Source organism: Manis javanica, chromosome 2, assembly GCF_040802235.1.
Source record: "Manis javanica isolate MJ-LG chromosome 2, MJ_LKY, whole genome shotgun sequence".
NCBI lineage: Eukaryota > Metazoa > Chordata > Mammalia > Pholidota > Manidae > Manis > Manis javanica.
The window spans coordinates 32,551,066-32,578,660 of record NC_133157.1 but is presented as its reverse complement, the minus strand read 5'-3'; the positions used below and the strand labels follow the sequence as shown (position 1 = coordinate 32,578,660).

The 27,595-nt window shown below is 39.3% G+C and overlaps 1 protein-coding gene across 1 annotated transcript in view; it reads left to right on the top strand.

The window, feature by feature from the left end:
- Positions 1-248: 248 nt before the first annotated feature.
- TDRD7 (tudor domain containing 7) overlaps positions 249-27,595 on the top strand; it is an 89,593-nt gene continuing 62,246 nt past the window's right edge. Inside the window, exons 1-4 of the mRNA XM_037004250.2 lie at positions 249-408; positions 14,234-14,446; positions 16,858-16,999; positions 17,932-18,145. Of these exons, the coding sequence (XP_036860145.1) occupies positions 14,240-14,446; positions 16,858-16,999; positions 17,932-18,145 (563 nt within the window). The 5' untranslated portion in view covers positions 249-408; positions 14,234-14,239. The remainder of the gene's footprint in view (positions 409-14,233; positions 14,447-16,857; positions 17,000-17,931; positions 18,146-27,595) is intronic.

Here is a 27,595-nt window from a genome sequence, read left to right as displayed (position 1 = left end):
GCATAAGTGATGGGGAAGTCTTGCCGGGTAGAGGCTCCCGGCCTGCCTGTACTTGCGTTGTCCACGAGGAGGAGCCCTTGAGTTCCCTCCTTAGTGCCGCGGACGGCGCGTAGGTGGGCACGTGCAGAAACCGCTAGGCGGCGTCGGTTTCCTTTTTCACGCTCTGGGGCAGGAGCGGGCCTACGTGATCGCGGTGCCCGCGCGTGCGCAGAGGACAGGCCGGCCTTCCCTCGGAGCGGGGCGGGGCGAGCAGGGCGGAACGGGGGCTCGAGGTGGTTCCCGACCGCGGCGGTCAGCCAGTGCGGGGAAACCGAAAGTGGGTGGCGGCCGGGGCTGAATCCCTGGCGGATACAGCGGCGGGAGCTGGACCCAGAGGCGCGGCGACGGGCCGTGGGTCCCCGGAACGAGGTGAGCGCAGGTTCTGCGGCTGCGAGAGCGACAGGTGCCGGCCGACGTGGGACGAGGTTTCGGGCGACGCAGCGCACCTGGGTGCCTAGCGGGGAAGAGTTCCGGGCGGGACTCGAACGCAGGGAATGCCCGGGTCCCGACCCCCGGAAACCCTGCTGGGCGCCGGGGGAGTAGGAGCGGATCCGCCCCTCCGGCCGCTCGGGCAACTCCGTGCGCTGGGGAAGTGCAGCGGCGGGGCTGTGGGCCCGGGGCGGAGGGGATGACCAGGAAGTGGTTCCCCGTGCCTTAGACCCAGCTGTTTGAGCTGTGTTTCACCCGGGATCTTTAAGTTCCTTGAAGGCACGGACCTCCTCGAGCCCCCTCCAGTATGCAGGACACAAATATCCACGCCTCTCAAACCGAGAGCACCGGTGGGCACAGAGCTCCAAGGGAGAAAGGAATCATGAATCCATGAACGAGTTGTCTTAACTTTCACCAAAATGCAACAGGGTCAGGCTCTCAGACTCATCATCTTAATGGTTGGGAGCTTGGAGCTCGCACAACTTTTCTGGGTATTTCCATTAATAACCAAGGGTACCACGCAAAGAGCAAGAACAGGAAATATTTATATTAGAAGAAGTCCTGGCCCAATAGGATTTTGATAATCACTGTACATAACAAAACAAACCACTCGTCCAGGTCATCCCTCTCCTTCCCAACCCCCCATTGTGCAGGTGGAAAAATTGCAGAAAGGTGTTCTGCCTACCAATTTGCATCAACTTAATGACAGAAGTGAAACTTAGACCCCAATTCCCAGCTCATCCTGGGCTGCCTTGAGCGTAGGTATTGCATACAGCAAATAGTGTGTGCTTCGCAGACCTAGGATCTGGGCTTCTCTTACTGTGTTATCTTCCAAGAATTACATACTTTGAGCTTGGTTTTCCATGTATCAGATAGAAATAACTTACTTTGCAAGACTTTTGTGAGATAACTACTGAAAAATCCTTTCATTTGTAATGATAGTTAAGAAATGTTAACTCTTCCACCAAACTTCCCATATTTTACATAATTCTGTTTTAGTTTCTTGGAGTCAGGGACACATCTTTAAGTTCTCTGTATGATATAAATTGACACGTGGTGGAGATTTTTGCAGTTCCACTCAACTGACATTTCATTGACCATCAGTTAATGCAAAACACCTGCCCCATGCAAGGAATTACAACGGGAGGCCAGCTAGGTTAGAACCCACATCTCCTGTGCCCCAGCCCAGGGCCCTTTAATGGCAGTCAGCCTTCCTCTTTGCTAGTTAAACAGAGTGAGACTGTGAGACAGCAGTTGGTCTTGCCTTTGGATTTCAGTCCCTGTAGATTGGAAATGGAATGTAATGCCTGCTAATGCCCTTTTAAGTATATTGGTTGAATGTGACTGAATGTACTATTGTATTTTGTACCAAAGGATTTAAACTTTTTGAAGGACCTCCAAGTTCTCTGTGCAATGTAATCTAGTTGGAGACTTAATATGAATGTAAAGGAAAAACACTTTAAAATCCAACTCTAAGTGCTGACTTGCTGTGTTTTGGGGTTTTTTTTAAATCAAATGCTATTTTCAAGAATTGAGATTTGATGTAGAATGAGTGCTTTGCATCTGCACTTTCATAGTCAGCAGATAAATACAGAAAGGACAGAAGTTCCTTGGTACTTGAGTGAAATCTAATTTCATATTTACGTGAATTGGTTTTTCTTTCTGTATGCAAAACCTACTTTCTCTGCCTTTACTACCAACTTTGTGCTTTTGAAACTTCATTCTTTTTATTATTACCCTATTGGACCAAAATGTTTTTAAAATTTTGTCTTTCAAACAAACTATTTAAAAATAATTTGTGTCATCATTTTAAGCTGGCAAGTGTATATATGCCAATTAGAGCTTCTGATCAGCACAAGATACTTAGTGTGACCCCAAAGCAAACTCAGTATTTTAGCTGTGCAGCTTTGCCAGGAGGAAACAAACCATGGTCTCTATTTTGTCTGTGGACCTCATTCCAAAACTTGAAGGACTCCCAGGAAAGTTGAGAATCACCTATCTTGGCCAACTACTTTCTCTTCCATAAAAAAAAGAGACGTGAAGTGCCTCTTCGAGTCACAGCTAATTAGTAAAAGAACTAGGATTAAGACCCAAAGTCCTAACCAAACCACTTCATTGTCTCAGTATTTCTTCTCTAGTATATAGATTTATGGAAAGCCCTTACTTGTAGATCCACAGTGTGTAGTTAGTAATATATATATATACATACAAATATTTATATAAATAAATTATATATATATATAAAATTTGGAGTTTGAAGTTACAATAATAAAAAAGAAAACTCTCTTAAGATGTACTAAAGAAGTGTATCACCACCTGAGGGTATTAATTACTATCTTTCCTTTTTAAAAGACTTGGTAAAGGGGTAATCAAATGCTAACAGACTACACTGTAATTAGAAAGAAAAGATTAATTGTTAAACTGTCACAAGATGAGAAATCATCCAAGGTCTTAAAAATCTCCCTGCTCTTAGACCCAGTTTATTGATTTGTAAAATGAGTTTGAGACAGATTAGATGATGCAGAATCTTTTCACTACAGACATTCTAAACTTTGAGGGCCTGGCTTGTTGCTAAAATCGTGTCTTCAAGAAGGGCAACCGGTTACCACAAGGATATGACCAAGGAGATACTAAAAATTGATTAACTGACTAAAGAAAGTAAAAGAGATTACTTGGGGATTTCAGTTACCCTAATAACTCATATGATTTGTTTTGGGATTTAGTGCCACTCTACAAACTGAAATTTGTGGCATAAAAAAATGCAATGAGGAAGATGAGTTGGAAATAGTTGAGAAAAAAGAAACTTAGAGAAGAGAAAGCATAGATGAGAGCCAGACCAGCGCGCAGCTAAAGGTCATTGGGCACCAGTACTGAGGAAACTCAAGCAATAGGAAGCAGATAACATGCAAATGATTGAGCCAGGGAGGCTCAGTTGAGGGTAAAGGCTATATCTAGATTTTACCAAAGCCAGGTTCTGCAGAGTAAGTCTTTCTTGGGACCATTTTGGGGTGTATCAAAGAGAAAAGCTATGAATTTACAAAACACAATTTTGAATGTGAGAATTACTGTAGGCTGTTTAAACTATCTAAATCTTGCTTCCCTAAAGATTGTCATCACTTTCCTCTACTCCTTGCTCCACTTCTTGTATATTATTAACACTTGGTGGCATTCACGATGAATTGTGTAGCCATGAGAAAATGAACAGAATGAAACAATAGATGTTGATTGCCACCATTGGCTTTTTGCAACAATTGGCAGTTCTTTTGGGTTTTGGTGCCACACATTTGAAATCATAATGTGGCAGATCCGTGTTTTGTGCCACTAAGGGCTAGTCCCTAAACATGCCCAGGGTTTCTGTCATTGTTCCCTAACTCAAATTTACTTTCAGAAACCCACTCTTACATATTTGGAGCAGCTGTCTAAAACAAAGTCCCAAGTTTGGGAGCCAGAAGACCTGGGTTCTTGTGGTTCTGGCTATAAAAATATGTGAGACCTGGAATAATTTCCCTGGGACTCAGTTTCCTCATTTATAAGCTGAAGAGTTTGGAGACGGTGTGAAGTGCCCACCAGCGTGCTGTGCTCCTCTCAGCTCCCTACTCTGATGTGGAGCCCCGATCCTCTGCTGCTTTTCTAAGTATGTGGGGTTGCAGTCTAGCAGCGACTCTCTGTTTTCTGACTCTAAGTAGTAAGTGACTTTGGCCTTCAAGTAAGGTGAGAAGTCTTGGAGGAGATCCAGCAGCTTTCTTACCAGGCTTCCCCATTCATGAGTGTATTAGTGAGGCAAGTAAGTATATCTGGGAAAATTGTGGTATTTCAAATTTAATGCTGTACTACAAAGTTCTCCAGTATACCAATGCTTATCTCATTGTACTCTTAGCCATTTAATGTGTATTTTCATAGGTAGTTTCCCATCCATACCCTGCTGCTAGGTAAATTTATTAAATAACCACTAGATGCCAAGCACTGTGGTAAGTACATATAACTCTACTTTTGGCACTTTTCATTCAGAAAAAAGGCAAGGGAAAGATGAAGAGAAAGAGTGATAGGAAGGAAGTGAAAGTAAAGTGCAATTTGTTGTGATTTGTTGTGGCCAGTTTCTTCCTCCTTGAGATCTTTGCTGGCTGACCTTGGTCATTTTTATTTTTATTTTTATTTTTTTTATGTTCAGTGTTTTTTATTTTCTAAATTAAAAAATTTTATAGTTTACCATACAGTATTATATTACTTTCAGGAGTACAACATAGTGATTGACATTTATATCCATTAAAAATGTTCACCACTGTAGTATAGCTACCACCTGTCATCTTACAAAGTTATTACAATATTACTGACTATATTCCCTATGCTGTAATTTATGTTCCTGTAAGTCAAGTTTGTACCTGTTAATTTTCTTTATCTGTCAACATTTAGGATGTAAATTTACCTCAAAGAATATCTTTAATGGGAACTCTACGGCTTAGAAATGTAGTGTTTTCAATATCATTCAGCTTTAGTCTTTAAGAAAATTTTTTAAAATATTTTTTAATTAAGGTTTCATTGATACCCAATCTTTCATTTTTTTAATTAAGGTATCATTGATATACAATCTTATGAAGGTTTCACATGAATAACACTGTGGTTTCAACATTCACTCATATTATCCAGTCCCCACCATACCCCATTGCAGTCACTGTCCATTAGTGTAGTAAAATGCTAGAGCCACTACTTGTCTTCTCTGCTGTACTGCCTTCCCCGTGACCTCTCCTACATTATGTGTGCTAATTATAATGACCCTTAATTCCTATCTCCCTCCTCCCCACCCACCCTCACCATGTCCTCCCCTTTGGTAACCGCTAGTCCTTTCTTGGAGTCTGTGAGTCTGCTGCTGTTTTGTTCCTTCAGTTTTGCTTGTTATACTCCATAAATGAGGGAAATAATTTGGTACCTATCTTTCTCCACCAGGCTTATTTCACTGAACATAATACCATCCATGCTGTTCCAAATGGTAGGATTTCTTTTCTTTAAATGGCTGAACAATATTCCATTGTGTATATGTACCACATCTTCTTTATCCATTCATCTACTGATGGACACTTAGGTTGCTTCCATATCTTGGCTATTGTAAATAGTGCTGCGATAAACATAGGGGTGCATATATCTTTTTGAATCTGAGATCTTGTTTGCTTTGGATAAATTCCTAGGAGTGGAATTTCTGGGTCAAGTGGCATTTCTATTTTTAGTTTTTTTGAGGAATCTCCATATTGCTTTCCACAATGGTTGAACTAATTTACATTCCCACCGGCAGTGTAGGAGGGTTCCCCTTTCTCTGCATCCTCGCTGGCATTTGTTGCTTCTTGTCTTTTGGATGTTGTCCATCCTGACTGGTGTGGGGTGATGTCTCATTGTGGTTTTAATTTGCATTTCCTTGATAATTAGTGATGTGGAGCATCTTTTCATGTGCCTGTTAGCCATCTGAATTTCTTCTTTGGAGAAGTGTCCGTTCAGATCCTCTGCCCATTTTTCAATCAGATTATTTGTTTTTTGGGTGTTGAAGCATGTGAGCTCTTTATATATTTTGGATGTTAATCCCTTATTGGATAAGTCATTTATGAATATATTCTCCTATAATGTAGGATGCCTTTTTGTTCTGCTAATGGTGTCCTTTGCTGTGCAGAAGCTTTTTAGTTTGGTTTATTCCCATTTGTTCATTTTTGCTTTTGTTTCCCTTGCCCGAGGAGATGTGTTAAGGAAAAAGTTGCTCATGTTTATATTCAAGAGATTTTGCCTGTTTTATTCTATGCATTTTATGGTTTCATGACTTACATTCAGGTCTTTGATCCATTTTGAGTTTACTTTTGTGTATGGAGTTAGACAATAATCCAGTTTCATTCTCTTGCATGTAGCTGTCCAGTTTTGCCAACACCAGTTGTTGAGGAGGTTGTCATTTCCACATTGTGTATCCATGGCTCCTTTATCATATATTAATTGCCCATGTATGCCTGGGTTAATATCTGGACTCTCTATTTGGTTCCATTGGTTTATGGGTCTGTTGTGCTAGTACCAAATTGTCTTGATTACTGTGGCTTTGTAGTAGAGCTTGAAGTTGGGAAGTATAATCCCCCCAGCTTTATTCTTCCTTCACAGATTTGCTTTGTCTATTTGTGATCTTTTGTGATTCCACATGAATTTTAGAAATATTTGTTCCATTTGAAGAATGCTGTTGGTATTTTGATAGGGATTGAATTGAATCTGTAGATTGCTTTAAACAGGGTGGCCATACCTTTCCAATTTTAACCTATGCATTTATATTTAAAATAGGTTTCTTATAGATAGTATGTAGGTAAGTCTTGCTTTTTATCTACTCTGCCAGTCTCTTTTTATTGGGGTATTTCCATCATTTATATTTAATATAATTATTGGTATGGTTGGCTTTGAATCTAGTGTTTTGCCCTGTATGTTGTTTCTCTTTTTTCCTGCCTATTTTTTTTACTATGACTTGTTTTCTGATTAAAGTTTTTATTCTTTTATCTTTACAATTTATATTAGTTTGTTTGCTTTTAATTTTTTTTATTTTGTTATCATTAATCTACAATTACATGAAGAACATTATGTTTACTAGGCTCTCCCCTACCCCAAGTCCCCCCCACAAACCCCATTACAGTCACTGTCCATCAGCATAGTAAGATGTAGTAGAATCACTACATCTCTTCTCTGTGTTGCAAAGCCCTACCCTTTCCCCCACCCCCCACATTATACATTCTAATCATAATACCGCCTTTCTTCTTCCCTGCCCTTATCCCTCTCTACCCTCCCATTCTCCCCAATCTCTTTCCCTTTGGTAACTGTTAGTCCATTCTTGGGTTCTGTGCTTCTGCTGCTGTTTTGTTCCTTCAGTTTTTTTTTGTTCTTATACTCCACAGATGAGTGAAATCATTTGGTATTTGTCTTTCTCCACTTGGCTTATTTCAGTGAGCATAATACCCTCTAGCTCCATCCATGTTGTTGCAAATGATAGGATTTGTTTTCTTCTTATGGCTGAATAATATTCCATTGTGTATATGTACCACATCTTCTTTATCCATTCATCTACTGATGGACACTTAGGTTGCTTCCATTTCTTGGCTATTGTAAATAGTGCTGTGATAAACATAGGGGTGCATCTGTCTTTTTCAAACTGGAGTGCTGCATCCTTAGGGTAAATTCCTAGAAGTGGAATTCCTGGGTCAAATGGTAAGTCTATTTTGAGCATTTTGAGGAACCTCCATATTGCTTTCCACAATGGTTGAACTAATTTACATTCCCACCAGCAGTGTAGGAGGGTTCCCCTTTCTCCACAACATCACCAACATTTGTTTTTGTTTGTCTTTTGTATGGCAGCCATCCTTACTAGTGTGAGGTGATATCTCATTGTGGTTTTTATTTGCATTTTTCTGATAACTAGCGATGTGGAGCATCTTTTCATGTGTCTGTTGGCCATCTGAATTTCTTCTTTGGAGAACTGTCTGTTCAGCTCCTCTGACTATTTTTTAATTGGATTATTTGTTTTTTGTTTGTTGAGGAGTGTGAGCTCTTTATATATTTTGGATGTCAAGCCTTTATTGGATCTGTCATTTACAAAAATATTCTCCCATACTGTAGGGTACCTTTTTGTTCTATTGATCGTGTCCTTTGCTGTACAGAAGCTTTTCAGCTTGATATAGTCCCACTTGTTCATTTTTGCTTTTGTTTTCCTTGCCTGGGGAGATATATTCATGAATAAGTCACTAATGTTCACATCCAAGATATTTTTGCCTATGTTTTTTTCTAAGAGTTTTATGGTTTCATGACTTACATTCAGGTCTTTGATCCATTTTGAATTTACTTTTGTGTGTGGGGTTAGACAGTGATCCAGTTTCATTCTCTTACATGTAGCTGTCCAGTTCTGCCAGCACCATCTGTTGAAGAGACTGTCATTTCCCCATTGTATGTCCATGGCTCCTTTATTGAATATTAATTGACCATATATGTTTGGGTTAATGTCTGGAGTCTCTAATCTGTATCACTGGTCTGTGGCTCTGTTCTTGTGCCAGTACCAAACTGTCTTGATTACTATGGCTTTGTAGTAGAGCTTGAAGTTGGGGAGTGAGATCCCCGCCACTTTATTCTTCTTTCTCAGGATTGCTTTGGCTATTCGGGGTCTTTGGTGTTTCCATATGAAGTTTTGAACTATTTGTTCCAGTTCGTTGAATAATTTTGTTGGTAATTTGATAGGGATTGCATTAAATGTGTAGATTGCTTTGGGCAGGATGGCCATTTTGATGATATTAATTCTTCCTAGCCATGAGCATGGGATGAGTTTCCATTTGTTAGTGTCCCCTTTAATTTCTCTTAAGAGCGTCTCTTATAGTTTTCAGGATATAGGTCTTTCACTTCTTTGGTTAGGTTTATTCCTAGGTATTTTATTCTTTTTGATGCAATTGTGAATGGAATTGTTTTCCTGATTTCTCTTTCTATTGGCTCATTGTTAGTATATAGGAAAGCCACAGATTTCTGTGTGCTAATTTTGTATCCTGCAACTTTACAGTATTCCGATATCAGTTCTGGTAGTTTTGGAGTGGAGTCTTTAGGGTTTTTTGTGTACAATATCATGTCATATGCAAATAGTGAAAGTTTAACTTCTTCTTTACCAATCTGGATTCCTTGTATTTCTTTGTTTTGTCTAATTGCCGTGGCTAGGACCTCCAGTACTATGTTAAATAACAGTGGGGAGAGTGGGCATCCCTGTCTTGTTCCCAATCTCAGAGGAAAAGCTTTCAGCTTCTCGCTGATCAGTATGATGTTGGCTGTGGGTTTATCGTATATGGCCTTTATTATGTTGAGGTACTTGCCCTCTATACCCATTTTGCTGAGAGTTTTTATCATTAATGGATGTTGAATTTTGTCGAATGCTTTTTCAGCATCTATGGAGATGATCGTGTGGTTTTTATCTTTCTTTTTGTTGATGTGGTGGATGATGTTGATGGATTATTGAATGTTGTACCATCCTTGCATCCCTGGGATGAATCCCACTTGGTCATGGTGTATGATCCTTTTGATATACTGTTGAATTCTGTTTGCTAATATTTTATTGAGTATTTTTGCATCTACGTTCATCAGGGATATTGGTCTGTAATTTTCTTTTTTGGTGGGGTCTTTGCCTGGTTTTGGTATTAGGGTGATGTTGGCTTCATAGAATGAGTTTGGGAGTATTCTCTCCTCTCCTATTTTTTGGAAAACTTTAAGGAGAATGGGTATTATATCTTCTCTGTATGTCTGATAAAATTCCGAGGTAAATCAATCTGGCCCGGGTTTTTTTTTCTTGGGTAGCTTTTTGATTACCGCTTCAATTTCTTTGCTGGTCATTGGTTTGTTTAGATTTTGTGTTTCTTCCTTGGTCAGTCTTGGTATGTTTCTAGGAAGTTGTCCATTTCTTCTAGGTTTTCCAGCCTCTTAGCATATAGGCTTTCATAGTAGTCTCTAATAATTCTTTGTATTTCTGTTAGGTCCGTCGTGGTGTTTCCTTTCTCATTTCTGATTCTGTTGATGTGTGTTGATTCTCTTTTTCTCTTAATAAGTCTGACTAGAGGCTTGTCTATTTTGTTTATTTTCTCAGAGAACCAGCTCTTGGTTTCATTGATTTTTTTCTATTGTCTTATTCTTCTCAATTTTGTTTATTTCTTCTCTCATCTTTGTTATGTCACTCCTTCTGCTGACTTTAGGCCTCATTTGTTCTTCTTTTTCCAATTTTGATAACTGACGTTAGACTATTCATTTGGGTTTGTTCTTCCTTCTTTAAATATGCCTGGGTTGCTATATCCTTTCCTCTTAAGACTACTTTCGCTGCGTCCCACAGAAGTTGGGGCTTTGTGTTGTTGTTGTCATTTATTTCCATATATTGCTGGATCTCCATTTTAATTTGGTCATTGATCCATTGACTATTTAGAAGCATGTTGTTAAGCCTCCGTGTCTTTGTGTGCCTTTTTGCTTTCTTGGTACAATTTATTTCTAGTTTTATACCTTTGTGGTCTGAGAAGTTGGTTGGTAGGATTTCAATCTTTTTGAATTTACTGAGGCTCTTTTTGTGGCCTAGTATGTGGTCTATTCTGGAGAATGTTCCATGTGCACTTGAGAAGAATGTGTATCCTGTTGCTTTTGGGTGTAGAGTTCTATAGATGTCTGTTAGGTCCATCTGTCCCAGTGTGCTGTTCAGTGCCTCTGTGTCCTTACTTATTTTCTGTCTGATGGATCTGTCCTCTGGAGTGAATGGTGTGTTGAAGTCTACTAAAATGAATGCATTGCAGTCTATTTCCTCCTTTAGTTCTGTTAGTATTTGTTTCACATATGCTGGTGCTTCTATGTTGGGTGCATATATATTTATAATGGTCATATCCTCTTGTTAGACTGAGCCCTTTATCATTATGTAATGTACTTCTTTATCTCATTGTTACTTTCTTTGTTTTGAAGTCTATTTTGTCTGATACTAGTACTGCAACTCCTGCTTTTTTCTCCCTATTGTTTGCATGAAATATATTTTTCCATCCCTTGACTTTTAGTCTGTGCATGTCTTTGGGTTTGAGGTGAGTCTCTTGTAAGCTGCATATAGATGGGTCTTGGTTTTTTATCCATTCAGTGATTCTATGTCTTTTGGTTGGTACATGCATACTGTCCATTTATATTTAGGGTGATTATCGATAGGTATGTACTTATTGCCATTTCAGGCTTTAGATTCGTGGTTACTAACGGTTCCAGGTTACTTTCCTTACTATCTAAGAGTCTAACTTAACTCACTTAGTATGCTGTTACAAATACAATCTAAAGGTTCTTTTCCATTTCTCCTCCTTTTTCTTCCTCCTTCATTCTTTATATATTCCGTATCAAATTTTGTACTTTTTGTCTATCCCTTGATTGGCTTTGGGGATAGTCAATTTAATTTTGCATTTGCCTCACCATCAGCTGCTCCACCCTCCCTACCATGATTTTACTACCTCTGGTGACAGCTATCCAACGCTAGGAACACTTCCATCTATAGCAATCCCTCCAAAATAGACTGCAAAGATGGTTTGTGGGAGGTAAACTCTCTCAGCTTTTGCTTATCTGGAAATTGTTTAATCCCTCCTTCAAATTTAAATGATAATCTTGCTGGATAATGTAATCTTGGTTCCAGGCCCTTCTGCTTCATGGCATTTAATACATCATGCCACTCCCTTCTGGCCTGTAAGGTTTCTGCTGAGAAGTCTGATGTTAGTCTGATGGGCTTTCCTTTGTATGTGATCTTATTTCTGCCTCTGGCTGCTTTTAACAGTCTGTCCTTATCCTTGATCTTCACCGTTTTAATTACTATGTGTCTTGCTGTTGTCTTCCTTGGGTCCCTTGTGTTGGGGGATCTGTGGATCTCAATGGCCTGACAGACTATGTCCTTCTCCAGAATGGGGAAGTTTTCAGCAACTACCTCCTCAAAGACACTTTCTATCCCTTTCTCTTTTCTTCTTCTGGTATCCCTATAATGCGAATATTGTTCCGCTTGGATTGGTCACACAGTTCTCTCAATATTCTTTCATTTTTAGAGATCCTTTTTTCTCTCTGTGCCTCAGCTTCTTTGTATTCCTCTTCTCTAGTTTCTATTTCATTTATTGTCTCCTCCACCGTATCCAACCTGCTTTTAATACCCTCCATCGTGTTCTTTAACAACTGGATCTCTGACCTGAATTCATTCCTGAGTTCTTGGATGTCTTTCGGTACCTGCATTAGGATGTTGAATATTTTTATTTTGAACTCCCTTTCAGGAAGAGTCACGAGGTCCATATCATTTAAATCTTTCTCTGGAGTTGTATTAACCATTTTACTCTGGACAAGGTTCCTTTGGCGTTTCATGTTTGTATATGGCGCCCTCTAGTGTCCAGATGCTCTATTCTGGAGCTGCTGAGCCCCTGAAGCAATGTGGTGGTTGCAGAGGAGCGGTACTGGTGCCTGGGGGGAGGAAAGAGCTGTTCCCTGCCTCCTGGCTGCTTTGCCTGTCTCCACTGCCTCAGCCAGTGGGCCGGGCACACAGGTATAAGTTTTTGTCCCAGAGCAGCCAGATATGGATCCCTGCTTTCCACAGCAGCTGGAATCCCACTCTCCCCAGGAACTCTGCCTCTATTAGCTTTCCAACCCGGTAGTCATGCGAGTCTCATGAAAGCACCAGGAAATGTAGGTTTGGTCTCCCAGAGCAGATCTCCAGAGCTAGGTATCCAGCAGTCCCAAGCCTTCCACTCCCTCCCTGTTCCTCCCGTTGGTGAGCTGGGGTGGGGGAAGGGCTCGGGTCCTGCGGAACCACAGGTCTGGTACGTTACCGCGTTCGCTGAGGTCTGCTCTTTTCTCCAGGCTTGTGCAGTCTGATGCATCCTCTTTCCTGTTGCTCTCTCAGGATTAGTTGCGCCAATTAAATTTTCTAATTGTATCCAGTTTTAGGAGGAAGCCTCTGTCTCTCCTCTCACGCCGCCATCTTTAATCCCATTCCTGATATTAGTTTTTCTTCTTAAAAATATCAGTGGTTGTTGTAAGGTTTACAACATATGTCTTTATCACATTTCTCTTTCAAATAATATTATACTACTTAATATATAGCATAAGAATCTTCAAATTGTGTACTTCCAGTTCCTCTCATTATTTGTGCTGTTTTTGTACATTTTACTTTTACATACATTATACACCCTATAAGGGAACATTTTTGGTGATAGAAATATCTATATCTTGATTGTAATGATGATTAAATGGGTGTATGTATTTTTCAAAACTCAAACACTACACATAAGATGACTGAATTTTACTATGCATAAATTATACCTAAACGAAGATTTTAATATATAAATACATATATATGCATATATGTGCATATGTCTATCTATTTACAGAGAGAATAAGGATATAGACCCTGTATCCTGGGTGTCCAAAATGAATCCACTTCCTTCCTCTTTTGCAAACCTGCCTCTTCCCGTCCTCAGTGGGAGTCCACCATGCTTCTAAGCTAGAAACTTGGGAACCTCCCTCCTCATCCATTCCAGTTAATCAATTCCTGTTGAGTCCACCTCTTGATTACCCCTCAAATAGGCTTTTTGCTTATTCTGAAGGCCCTGTATTTTTACAACTCATTAATCTTTCCCCTCCAAGTTATCTTCCCCACTACTGAATATTCATCTTTCTAAAATACTGAGCTAATCACTTTATTCCCCTATTTAAAATCTCTCTATGGCACCACAATATGTTTGGTAGAAATGCAAACATGTTAGCATGATACGGTGGTTTCTTCTGGGACCGCTGCTTCCCACCTCTCCCATCTCCATCTTCCAGCCCTCAGCTTGGAGTCTTGGTTCAATCATGCCCAGTCACTTACCTGCCTGGAGTTCTCAGAACTAACTATGTACTTCTTTCTTACTTTTCTGCCTTTTGAACTTTCTTTTTCCCTTTACTTGGGCTGAGACCCCCTCTGCCAACACACATGTACAGAAACCCACACCCTTTTCCTCCTTGTCAGGGTGAGTCCATTCTGTCCTTCAGGACTCCGTTCAGGCCTCCCTCACCTGGGAAACATTCCTTGATGTCCTCTCTCCCCAGATTAGGCTTTGTGCCCTTCTGACTTCCCCCGTGTTCTCACAGTATTCTGTGCTTTTCTCTACCATGACAGGTATTTCCCTGTGGTGTAATAGCATAGAAAGTATTCAGTAACGATTATTTAATTATTTACAGAATCTTCTAACAGTTCTAGTAACCTTCTACTCCGTTCTTACAGGTGAAGATGCTGGAAGCCGATCTGGTTTCAAAAATGCTACGAGCTGTTTTACAGTCTCATAAGGATGGAATAGCATTACCCCAGCTCCAAGGAGAGTACAGGTCCTTGACTGGAGACTGCATCCCCTTCAAGCATTTAGGTTACCCTACACTAGAAGCTTATCTGAAAAGTGTGCCAGCAGTTGTCAGGGTAGAGACCAGTCGATCTGGAGAGGTAAGAAGGTAACTGTGTGCGTCAAAAGAGGGGAGGGAGTTGTTAATTGCTGTCTGGTGTTTCCAACCTTAAAACTAGGAGAGAAGTCAAAATGAAAGGTACAAGTTGGGTGGTTTGAGATCACTAGTTAAAGAACAGCATCCAAAACACAGCCTGGATCTGATGTTTTTTGTTTTGTCCCTCAAATCCTTTCCATTGTAAAAATAAGATTTTAATCACAGTATATAAAAAAAGTTAAAGTTTACCCAATCTCAATGTCCAAACAAAATAACCGTACTGGAGGCCTTAACTGCCTAAATTCACACCTAGCCATTGTAAAGCTGCTGCAGCTGTTTTTGTCCTGGTTGCTAATGACCTCCTAACTAAAATCTAGTAGACATTTTTACATTCTCATCATCTGTCCTCACTCCTGTCTGTCCCTCCTGCTAGGCCCTAGTTCAATCCCTAATTGATCTTTCAGCACTTTTGATTATTACAGTGCCCTTCCTTGTCTTTAGCCTCTTCTCTCTATAGACTGTTCCCACCTTCACACCAATATGATCATATTAGTCTATAATTTTAAATCCTCTAGTTCCTTTGGAAGGATATTTTAAATATAACGTATTTGGTGGTGGCAAGTAAATTTTTCATTGCATATATCATGTGACCTAGCAGTTTCATTTCTTGCTATCTGCCCATTGTACAGTATGAGAGAGGTGGGCAGACCACCATCTAAAAGACAGAAAAGCAGCCTTCCCCTCCAAGAAAAACCACATTATTCTGGGTACATTTCTGTATGTTAATGAGCAGGTCTGGAGCATTTCTTACCAAAACTTAAAATAGTGGTTCCTCTGTGTGGGAGGGAAGGGGAGGCAATGGATAGCGGACGAAAAAAGAGGACCACCATCAGGAGAGCGGTCAAAGGGGAGGTTCACCTAATCTGTAATAATCTGTTTAAGGAGCAGGTATAACTTTATTAGATATTATGTTAATAATGAAACTTGCTTCAGCATCCCTGTTTCTCCCAGACAGATTTAACCTCTCCTTTCTGTCTACTTGGCACCTTGTAATATACCCAGTGTGACACTGGACACAGTGCTTTCTATTTATTCTCTTGCCTTTCTCTTTTTCCTCCCTTAATTTCTTGAGAGTGAGAGATTATTTATTCACCTCTAAGAGTTGGTTCTTAATAAATGTGTGTTGAATGTATGAATAATTAAATGTCTGAGTGAATTAATAAACTAGTGCTTCACATAGTTACTATATTTACTCAACTCTATTCCCTCATTGTGGACATTTTTAATGTTTACAGGTTTTAACTATTAAAATAACCAAATTTGTAAAATAGTATTTGGGTATCTAATTTTTTATTCTTTTGAATTATTTCCTTGTAATATATTTTTAGGGATACAAATGCTGGGCCAAAGAATAGGAGCATGTTTGGTTTATAGTGTAAAACCTCATTGCTTTCCTGTTCGTGATTAAATTTACAATCAAACTTTCTAACACTAGATCTGGCTTTAGCAGTTGTCTAGTCCCAACAGTCTACATGCTTTTTTTCAAGTCTTTTTTCAAATATCCTACCTATCACACCAATTTTTTTTTTAAGGATAAAAAGCTAAGCTGCTCTGTTTTAAGCAGATGCTGAAGGGCCAGGGCTCTGTCCGCCCTGCCCTGCCCTCACACCTGTGTCACTCTTTGTTCCCTAAGGAGTCTCCATGGAATCCTGTGGCTCCATTAGGCAGTTTGAAAGCCCCAGATTCAGCCCCGCTCCTGTTTTACAGCTGAAAATACTAAGATTTGGGACCCAAATTGATTTGCCCCAGGTCATCTAGCTAATCCATTGCAGTGGCAAAACTAGGATTTAGTAGTTTTTGGGAGAGAATAAAAATAGCAGGTACAAGTACATACTTTGGATTCAGAGAGATAGCCTGTATGACAGGGAGATGGCTTAACTTTTTCTGAGCCTCTGTTTCCCCAAGTATAAAATGGGAATAAAATATATCTCTTAGATTATGTGAAATAATACATGCTGATCACAGGTTTCTTTCTGTTCATTTGTTAATCCCATAGTGCCTAGGGTATTGTAGAGGCTTAATAAATATCTGTTCAAGGAATAAATGAAACTTTCCATTTGCAGAAAGAAGATTATTCAATCTAGACTATGTTTGATTTCTTTGGTAGAAAATATAATTTTGCTGTAATGTTATCAAGGAGAGAAAGGCATGAATATTTGCATTCAGCTTGACTTGGGACATGTAAACTCACTAAGATTCTCTTTTAAAATCCAGCCTCAGATGTTGAAACCACAATGTTGTTCATGTGAAACCTTCATAAGACCATATCAGTGATAGTTTAACAAAAAAAATCAGCCTCTAGGCACCAGTGAATCTGAGCACTGTTTCTCCCCTCACCTTGCCTGTCATGAACAGATTACCTGCCATGCCATGGCCTGCTCAGAAACTGCAAGAATTGCTCAGCTTGTGGCTTGTCAGAGGAGTTCTAAAAGGAAAACCGGGCGGCAAGTCAATTGTCAGATGAGAGTAAAGAAAACCATGCCATTTTTTCTAGAAGGTAATGTCTTTTCACATGCTAAAAATTTTAAACTTGCCTGTGACTACACTGTCATGTGGAATTACAGAAGTATTGCTTGTATTCATGATAAACACGTATGTTTGTTAACATTCATATGTCAAGGGAGAAATCCTGAAGCTAGTATTTCAATTTGAAATTAAGTGAACTTGATGAACATGACTTACTAAGTGAAGGGATTACAGAGTGAAATGACTCAGAGTAGATTTTAATTAATTACTTATTACGGCTAAGTATGGTTTTTTTCTTTTTGGGGGAAAGCCTCATGCAGAATGTTGGGTAAACCAAGAACCTATGATTTAAATGTTTTATTTAGCAAATCATGTCTTTCAATATATATCTTCTATTTTCAGAAAAACATGAACTATATAGTACACAAAGGTATTATAGGCAACTCAGCCTATGTTTACTGAACACTCATCCCAAGGATCTTATTCAGTTCTAAAACTAAATTCTCAAGGTCGGTGATAATATAAATGAGTCGATGTCTAAATTACCCAAGGAGCATTTAGACAAGGGAGCAATCATTGTGAGTGACAATGGCAATGGCAGGCTTTGTTGTGAAGGGGAGACCGACCTCAAATAATGGGAAGCATGTAGATTGATGGGAGAAGAGATGGGAGGACCAAGATAGGGCTGAATGTACTAGATTTGTAAGGGTGTCAGGTTACTGCCTCTGAAGGGTTGGTTAGTGAGCAGTTTGGTGGATAAAGCCACGTTCTGAAGAACTTGATCTGTTAATACTCGCCAGTCTACCCTTCTCCTGACCAGTGCTCTAGTGGCAACCTCCTCCCGTTCTGGTAAATGTTGGTGAGAATGGAGACTCATGGGAAACATCTGGACTGGGGAATGACATAATGAAACCACAGTTTGGGGAAGCTAATTGATTCCATTATGTGTGCCTAACTTCATAGGAAAACCAAAAGCAACCCTCAGACAACCAGGATTTTCTTCAGATTATTCTATCAACAAAAAACCTAATCCAACAGTGTTAAGAGACAAAGGAAACTCTCTGAAAGTTAAGTGTGATGCTGAAATGCTGCCTTACACATTACACACAACTATCGGAAGAGAAATTTTCAAAGATGTTCCAGTGCAGAGGCATGTAACCATGTCTGCCAGCAACAGGTATTTGGGCTTTATCTGGCTAAAAGGAAAAGTTTGGTGAACCTAGGATAAAAAATGTTAAACAGTGTATGTTCAGGGTTAGAAGGAAACACTTTCTGTTTTTCTACTGTAAGTTCACATGTAGTAGAGAAATGCGTCATTACTAGTATGTGCACTTTTCCTGGCTATCTCAACATTATTCTCTGAATATCTCCATTTTGTGTTTCTTCTGTATTGGTGGTAACATCTTGTAAAATTCATGTTTAAAGCTCTCACAGGTTGTTCCGAGATACTATTCCAGCATAACTTACAACTTTTTCTGAAAACCTTTCTTGTAATTAATTTTATAAGTTTTAAGTAAAATCTTATTGATTTGCACACTCTACTGTGCCCCAATAATCATGTCCATAATTATACAAGAGCATGACATGTCTGTGCATCAGAACACTGGACTGGTAGTAACAGCACAGCCTTCAAGTCTTAAGTTCAGGTACTGCCATTCACTAGCCAGGTGAAGTAAGAGAAATTATTTCACCTTTTGTGGCTGTGGTTCTTATTTAGCCAATGAACATGTTAAACTAGGTGATCTTAAAATTCCTTTCTGGCTCTAAACTTCATAGTTTTATAAGGTAATAGGCCAGCAAACTATGACCCATTGGCGAAATCTAGCCCATAGCCTGTTTTTATAAACAAAGTTTTATTGGAACAAAGCCAAATTCCTGTGTTGATATATTATTTGTGGTTGCTTTTGTACAACTGCAAAGTTGAATAGTTGTGCAGAGAGAGTATTGTCTGCAAAGCCTAAAATATGTGGTATGGGACCTTTTACAGAAAAAGTTTGCCAGCTCCTGACATAGATGAATCAGTATCATATTCTTCCATCCTATTTGTGCCTTTACAGAACAAATTTTGTTGTATCACTTCCCTTTAAATCAATGTTGAAAAATCCCATTTTGTGCAAAAGATAGCCCTCCCCAGGTACTCCTTCCCCATACTAGAATACTTAGAATTAATTTTTTTAAAGGTAGGTAAAAGGGTACTTAGTTTTTATATTTTGGTATTTTTTACAAGTTACCCTTAAGTATATGTTTAATGTGATTTATGGTTGGTTATAATTTTGACAAGGTTTGGAAAATAAATAGTTAAAACCTGGATCTTGACCCAAAGCACTATTTGGGTCTAGTATGTGACTGAGGTACCATTGTCTCCTCTGGTTGCTTGCCTAAATTTCAAGATTCCATTATTGAATCTATAAAATGGTAGCAAAACCAGGCATCCTGGATTGTGGGCCCAGCGAAGCATTCTCCACCCCATGGTCTGATGTCTCCTACCCCTCACCTAGTGACACTGGGCAGGCCAGGTAAGTGTGTTCATCCCTGTAGGTAGCACCAGCAGTGATTAGGTGGGGGCCCCACCAACACCAGGCAGCCCAAAGAATGGGTCCAAGGCAATGCTGTCTGACCTGCACCCTAGTGTGCTCCCTAGCAGCACCCTTCCCATCCAACAGCACAGGCCAGGGGAAGTGCATTCTGCTCCCTTGGGCAGCACTTGCAGAGATCAAGCAGGAGCCCCAGCAGCAACAGATGAATATACCAGACCAGAATAGCACCATAAGGACCTGAAAACTAAATTATCATTGAAACTACAGCCTATAAAAGTGGGCCAGGAGATATGTGCTAAACCTAAGCGGGGTAACTGCCTACTAAAACTGGATAGGATCCAGAGTCTCCTAACATATGTCAAATGTCCAGGATATAATAAAAATATCACTTATATTAAGAACTAGGAAAATGACAACTTGAATGAGGAAAGACAATCAACAGACACCAACACCAAGATGAATCAGATGTTGGATTATCTGACAAATATTTTAAAGCAGCTCTCATAAAAATGCTTCAGTGAGCAATTGCAAATACTTTTGAAAATAATTTAAAAATAGAAAATTCATGAAAGAAATAGAGCACATAAAAAAGAATGGAATGGAAACTATAGTTCTGAAAATCTGCAAAAACCAAAATTTTTTAAATGCAGTGGATGAGCTCAATAGCAGTATGAATATGACAGAGGAGTTAGTGAACTTGAAGATAAAACAATAGAAATGCCCAATCTGAACAACCATATAAATAGACTTTAACAAAACAAAACAAACAAAAACAACCACTAGCAGAGTCTTAGGGACCTGTGGGGAAAATAAGAAAAGATCTAATATTTGTATTTTCAGAGTCTAAGAAGGAGAAGAGGAAAAGTGAGGCTAAAAGAGTATTTGAAGGCATAATGGCTGAACACTTCTCAAAATTAGCTGTGGGCATAAACCTACAGATTCAAGAAGCTTAGCTTTGAGAATTCCAAACAGTGTGAATCCAAAGAAACCCACACCAAGACACATCGTAATTAAACTTCTGAAAACTAAATACAAAGAAAAAATCTTGAAAGCAGCCAGAGGGAAAAGAAACATCACTTATAGAGGAATACCAGTTTTAATGACAGTGCATTTTTCACCCAAAACTACAGAGGAAGGAAACAGTACCTTTTTCTAGTGTTGAAAGAAAAAAACTTCACATATTCTATATCCAGCAAAAAAAATACTACAGGAATGAAAGGGAAATAAAGACATTCTCAGATGATAGAAAACTAAGAGAATTTGTCACTAGCTGACTACTCTGGAAGACTGGCCAAAGGAAATGCTATCAACTGAAAAGAAATTATATAAGATGGCTTGAAACTTTGGAAAAGCAAGAACAGAATGGGTAAAAAACAGGTGTAAATATAATAGAGTATACTTTTTTCTCATAATTTTCTTAAATCACATTGGGTTGAAACAAAAATTATAACACCATCTGATAAGGTGCTCAAACTATGTAGAGAAAGACTTAACACAATTATATTTATAAAGTTGGGGGGCAAGGAGACCTAAATGGAAGTAAGGTTTGTACACTTAAAGTGATAAAACATTAATACCAATAGAATGTGATGTTATATATGTACACTGAATGCCTAGAGCAACCAATAGGAAAACTACACAAAGTGATATACTAACAAATACTGTAAAGTCAGAATGGAATTCTCAAAAAGTTTAACCCACAGGAATACAAAGAAAGAAATGAAAGTGTGAGAAACAGGGAACAAATAGAAAACAAATAACAAAATAGCAGATACAAGCCCTAATATAAAAGTAATTACTTTAAATGTAAAAACACTGAAGAGAAGAGAGGATTAAAGATGGCAGCGTGAGAGGAGAGACAGAGGCTGCCTCCCAAAACTGGATACAATTAGAAACTTTAATTGGCGCAACTAATCCTGAGAGAGCAACAGGAAACAGGACAGTGTCAGACTGCACACACATGGAGAAAAGAGCAGACCTCAGCGAACCGGGTAACATACCAGAGGGCGTCCACGGGACCTGAGCCCCTCCCCCACCCCAGCTCACCGGCAGGAGGAAGACAAATGGAGCAGGGAGGGAGTGGAAGGCTTGGGACTGCTGGATACCTAGCTCTGGAGATCTACTCTGGGAGCACAAACCTACATTTCCTGGTGCTTTCATGAGACTCGCATGACTACCGGCATGGAAAGTTAATACAGGCAGAGTTCCTGGGGAGACTGGGATTCTGGCCGCTTGTGGAAAGCAGGGATCCATATCTGGCTGCTCTGGGACAAAAACTTATACCTGTGTGCCCGCCCCACTGGCTCAGGCAGTAGAGACAGGCACAGGAGCCAGGAGACGGGGAACAGCTCTTTGCTAACCCCAGGCACCAATACTGCTCCCCTGCAACCCCTGACATTGCTTCAGGGACTCAGCAGCTCCAGAATAGAGCATCTGGACACTAGAGGGCGCCATATACAAACATGAAACTCCAAAGGAACCTTGTACAGAATAAAATGGTTAATACAACTCCAGAGAAAGATTTACATGATATGGACCTCGTGACTCTTCCTGAAAGGGAGTTCAAAATAAAAGTAATCAACATCCTAATGCAGGTACAGAAAGACATCCAAGAACTCAGGAATAAATTCAGGTCAGAGATCCAGTCATTAAAGAACACAATGGAGGGTATTAAAAGCAGGTTGGATACGGTGGAGGGGACAATAAATGAAATAGAAACTAGAGAAGAGGAATACAGAGAAGCTGAGGCACAGAGAGAAAAAAGGATCTCTAAAAATGAAAGAATATTGAGAGAACTGTGTGACCAATCCAAGCGGAACAATATTCGCATTATAGGGATACCAGAAGAAGAAAAGAGAAAGGGATAGAAAGTGTCTTTGAGGAGGTAGTTGCTGAAAACTTCCCCATTCTGGAGAAGGACATAGTCTGTCAGGCCATTGAGATCCACAGATCCCCCAACACAAGGGACACAAGGAAGACAACAGCAAGACACATAGTAATTAAAATGGGAAAGATCAAGGATAAGGACAGACTGTTAAAAGCAGCCAGAGGCAGAAATAAGATCACATACAAAGGAAAGCCCATCAGACTAACATCAGACTTCTCAGCAGAAACCTTACAGGCCAGAAGGGAGTGGCATGATGTATTAAATGCCATGAAGCAGAAGGGCCTGGAACCAAGATTACATTATCCAGCAAGATTATCATTTAAATTTGAAGGAGGGATTAAACAATTTCCAGATAAGCAAAAGCTGAGAGAGTTTACCTCCCACAAACCATCTTTGCAGTCTATTTTGGAGGGATTGCTATAGATGGAAGTGTTCCTAGGGTTGGATAGCTGTCACCAGAGGTAGTAAAATCATGGTAGGGAGGGTGGAGCAGCTGATGGTGAGGCAAATGCAAAATTAAATTGACTATCCCCAAAGCCAATCAAGGGATAGACAAAAAGTACAAAATTTGATACGGAATATATAAAGAATGAAGGAGAAAGAAAAAGGAGGAGAAATGGAAAAGAACCTTTAGATTGTGTTTGTAACAGCATACTAAGTGAGTTAAGTTAGACTCTTAGATAGTAAGGAAAGTAACCTGGAACCGTTAGTAACCACGAATCTAAAGCCTGAAATGGCAATAAGTACATACCTATCGATAATCACCCTAAATATAAATGGACAGTATGCATGTACCAACCAAAAGACATAGAATCACTGAATGGATAAAAAACCAAGACCCATCTATATGCAGCTTACAAGAGACTCACCTCAAACCCAAAGACATGCACAGACTAAAAGTCAAGGGATGGAAAAATATATTTCATGCAAACAATAGGGAGAAAAAAGCAGGAGTTGCAGTACTAGTATCAGACAAAATAGACTTCAAAACAAAGAAAGTAACAATGAGATAAAGAAGTACATTACATAATGATAAAGGGCTCAGTCTAACAAGAGGATATGACCATTATAAATATATATGCACCCAACATAGAAGCACCAGCATATGTGAAACAAATACTAACAGAAATAAAGGAGGAAATAGACTGCAATGCATTCATTTTAGTAGACTTCAACACACCATTCACTCCAAAGGACAGATCCACCAGACAGAAAATAAGTAAGGACACAGAGGCACTGAACAGCACACTGGGACAGATGGACCTAATAGACATCTATAGAACTCTACACCCCAAAGCAACAGGATACACATTCTTCTCAAGTGCACATGGAACATTTTCCAGAATAGACCACATACTAGGCCACAAAAAGAGCCTCAGTAAATTCAAAAAGATTGAAATCCTACCAACCAACTTCTCAGACCACAAAGGTATAAAACTAGAAATAAATTGTACCAAGAAAGCAAAAAAGGCACACAAACACACGGAGGCTTAACAACATGCTTCTAAATAGTCAATGGATCAATGACCAAATTAAAATGGAGATCCAGCAATATATGGAAATAAATGACAACAACAACACAAAGCCCCAACTTCTGTGGGACGCAGTGAAAGTAGTCTTAATTAAGAGGAAAGGATATAGCAACCCAGGCATATTTAAAGAAGGAAGAACAAACCCAAATGAATAGTCTAACGTCAGTTATCAAAATTGGAAAAAGAAGAACAAATGAGGCCTAAAGTCAGCAGAAGGAGTGACATAACAAAGATCAGAGTAGAAATCAACAAAATTGAGAAGAATAAGACAATAGAAAAAATCAATGAAACCAAGAGCTGGATCTTTGAGAAAATAAACAAAATAGACAAGCCTCTAGCCAGACTTATTAAGAGAAAAAGAGAGTCAACACACATCAACAGAATCAGAAATGAGAAAGGAAACATCACAACGGACCCAACAGAAATACAAAGAATTATTAGAGACTACTATGAAACCCTACATGCTAAGAAGCTGGAAAACCTAGAAGAAATGGACAACTTCCTAGAAAAATACAACCTTCTAAAACTGACCAAGGAAAAAACACAAAATCTAAAGAAACCAATTACCAGCAAAGAAATTGAAGTAGTAATCAAAAACTACCCAAGAAAAAAACACCCGGGCCAGAGGGATTTACCTCGGAATTTTATCAGACATACAGAGAAGATATATCACTCTCCTTAAAGTTTTCCAAAAAATAGAAGAGGAGGGAATACTCCCAACCTCATTCTATGAAGCCAACATCACCCTAATACCAAAACCACGCAAAGACCCCACCAAAAAAGAAAATTGCAGACCAATATCCCTGATGAACGTAGATGCAAAAATACTCAATAAAATATTAGCAAACAGAATTCAACAGTATATCAAAAGGATCATACACCACAACCAGGTGGGATTCAACCCAGGGATGCAAGGATGGTACAGCATTTGAAAATCCATCAACATCATCCACCACATAAACAAAAAGAAAGATAAAAACCACATGATCATCTCCATAGATGCTGAAAAGCATTCGACAAAATTCAACATCCATTCATGATAAAAACTCTCAGCAAAATGGGAATAGAGGGCAAGTACCTCAACATGATAAGGCCATATACGATAAAACCACAGCCAACATCATACTGAACAGCAAGAGGCTGAAAGCTTTTCCTCTGAGATTGGGAACAAGACAGGGATGCCCACTCTCCCCACTGTTATTTAACATAGTACTGGAGGTCCTAGCCACGGCAATTAGACAAAACAAAGAAATACAAGGAATCCAGATTGGTAAAGAAGAAGTTAAACTTTCACTATTTGCATATGACATGACATTGTACATAAAAAACACTAAAGACTCCACTCCAAAACTACTAGAACTGATATCAGAATACAGCAAAGTTGCAGGATACAAAATTAACACACAGAAATCTGTGGCTTTCCTATACACTAACAATGAGCCAATAGAAAGAGAAATCAGGAAGACAATTCCATTCACAATTGCATCAAAAAGAATAAAATACCTAGGAATAAACCTAACCAAAGAAGTGAAAGACCTATACCCTGAAAACTATAAGACACTCAGGAGAAGTTAAAGAGGACACTAACAAATAGAAACTCATCCCATGCTCTTGGCTAGGAAGAATTAATATCGTCAAAATGGCCATCCTGCCCAAAGCAATCTACAGATTTGATGCAATCCCTATCAAATTACCCACAACATTCTTCAATGAACTGTAACAAACAGTTCAAAAATTCATATGGAAACACCAAAGACCCGGAATAGCCAAAGCAATCCTGAGAAAGAAGAATAAAGTGGCGGGGATCTCACTCCCCAACTTCAAGCTCTACTACAAAGCCATAGTAATCAAGACAGTTTGGTACTGGCACAAGAACAGAGCCACAGACCAGTGATACAGATTAGAGACTCCAGACATTAACCCAAACATATATGGTCAATTAATATTCGATAAAGGAGCCATGGACATACAATGGGGTAATGACAGTCTCTTCAACAGATGGTGCTGGCAGAACTGGACAGCTACATGTAAGAGAATGAAACTGGATCACTGTCTAACCCCACACACAAAAATAAATTCAAAATGGATCAAAGACCTGAATGTAAGTCATGAAACCATAAAAGTCTTAGTAAAAAATATAGGCAAAAATCTCTTGGATGTGAACATTAGCGACTTATTCATGAATATATCTCCCCAGGCAAGGAAAACAAAAGCAAAAATGAACAAGTGGGACTATATCAAACTGAAAAGCTTCTGTACAGCAAAGGACACGATCAATAGAACAAAAAGGTACCCTACAGTATGGGAGAATATTTTTGTAAATGACAGATCCAATAAAGGCTTGACATCCAAAATATATAAAGAGCTCATGCTCCTCAACAAACAAAAAGCAAATAATCCAATTAAAAAAGTCAGAGGAGCTGAACAGACAGTTCTCCAAAGAAGAAATTCAGATGGCCAACAGACACATGAAAAGATGCTCCACATCGCTAGTTATCAGAGAAATGCAAATAAAAACCACAATGAGATATCACCTCACACCAGTAAGGATGGCTGCCATACAAAAGACAAACAAAAACAAATGTTGGCGATGTTGTGGAGAAAGGGGAACCCTCCTACACTGCTGGTGGGAATGTAAATTAGTTCAACCATTGTGGAAAGCAATATGGAGGTTCCTCAAAATGCTCAAAATAGACTTACCATTTGACCCAGGAATTCCACTTCTAGGAATTTACCCTAAGGATGCAGCACTCCAGTTTGAAAAAGACAGATGCACCCCTATGTTTATCACAGCACTATTTACAATAGCCAAGAAATGGAAGCGACCTAAGTGTCCATCAGTAGATGAATGGATAAAGAAGATGTGGTACATATACACAATGGAATTTTATTCAGCCATAAGAAGAAAACAAATCCTACCATTTGCAACAACATGGATGGAGCTAGAGGGTATTACGCCCACTGCAATAAGCCAAGCGGAGAAAAACAAATACCAAATGATTTCCCTCATCTGTGGAGTATAAGAACAAAAGAAAAACTGAAGGAACAAAACAGCAGCAGAAGCACAGAACCCAAGAATGGACTAACAGTTACCAAAGGGAAAGAGACGGGGAGAATGGGAGGGTAGGGAGGGATACGGGTGGGGAAAAAGAAAGGGGGTATTATGATTAGCACGTATAATGTGGGTGGTGGGGGAATGGGGAGGGCTTTGCAACACAGAGAAGAGAAGTAGTGATTCTACAACATCTTACTATGCTGATGGACAGTGACTGTAATGGGGTTTTTGGGGTGGACTTGGGGTAGGGGAGAGCCTAGTAAACATAATGTTCTTCAAAATAAATAAATAAATAAATAAAATCCTGCAATATACAAAAATTAAAGTCCTTAATGCACCAATCAAAAGACACAGAGTAATAAAATGGATAAAAAAGCAAGACCCATCTATATGCTGCTTACAAGAAACTCACCTCAAGCCCAAAGACATGCACAGACTAAAAGTCAAGGGATGGAAAAACATATTTCAGGCAAACAACAGTGAAAAGAAAGCAGGGGTTGCAGTACTAATATCAGACAAAATAGACTTCAAAACAAAGAAAGTAACAAGAGATAAAGAAGGACACTACATAATGATAAAGGGCTCAGTCCAACAAGAGGATATAACCATTCTAAAT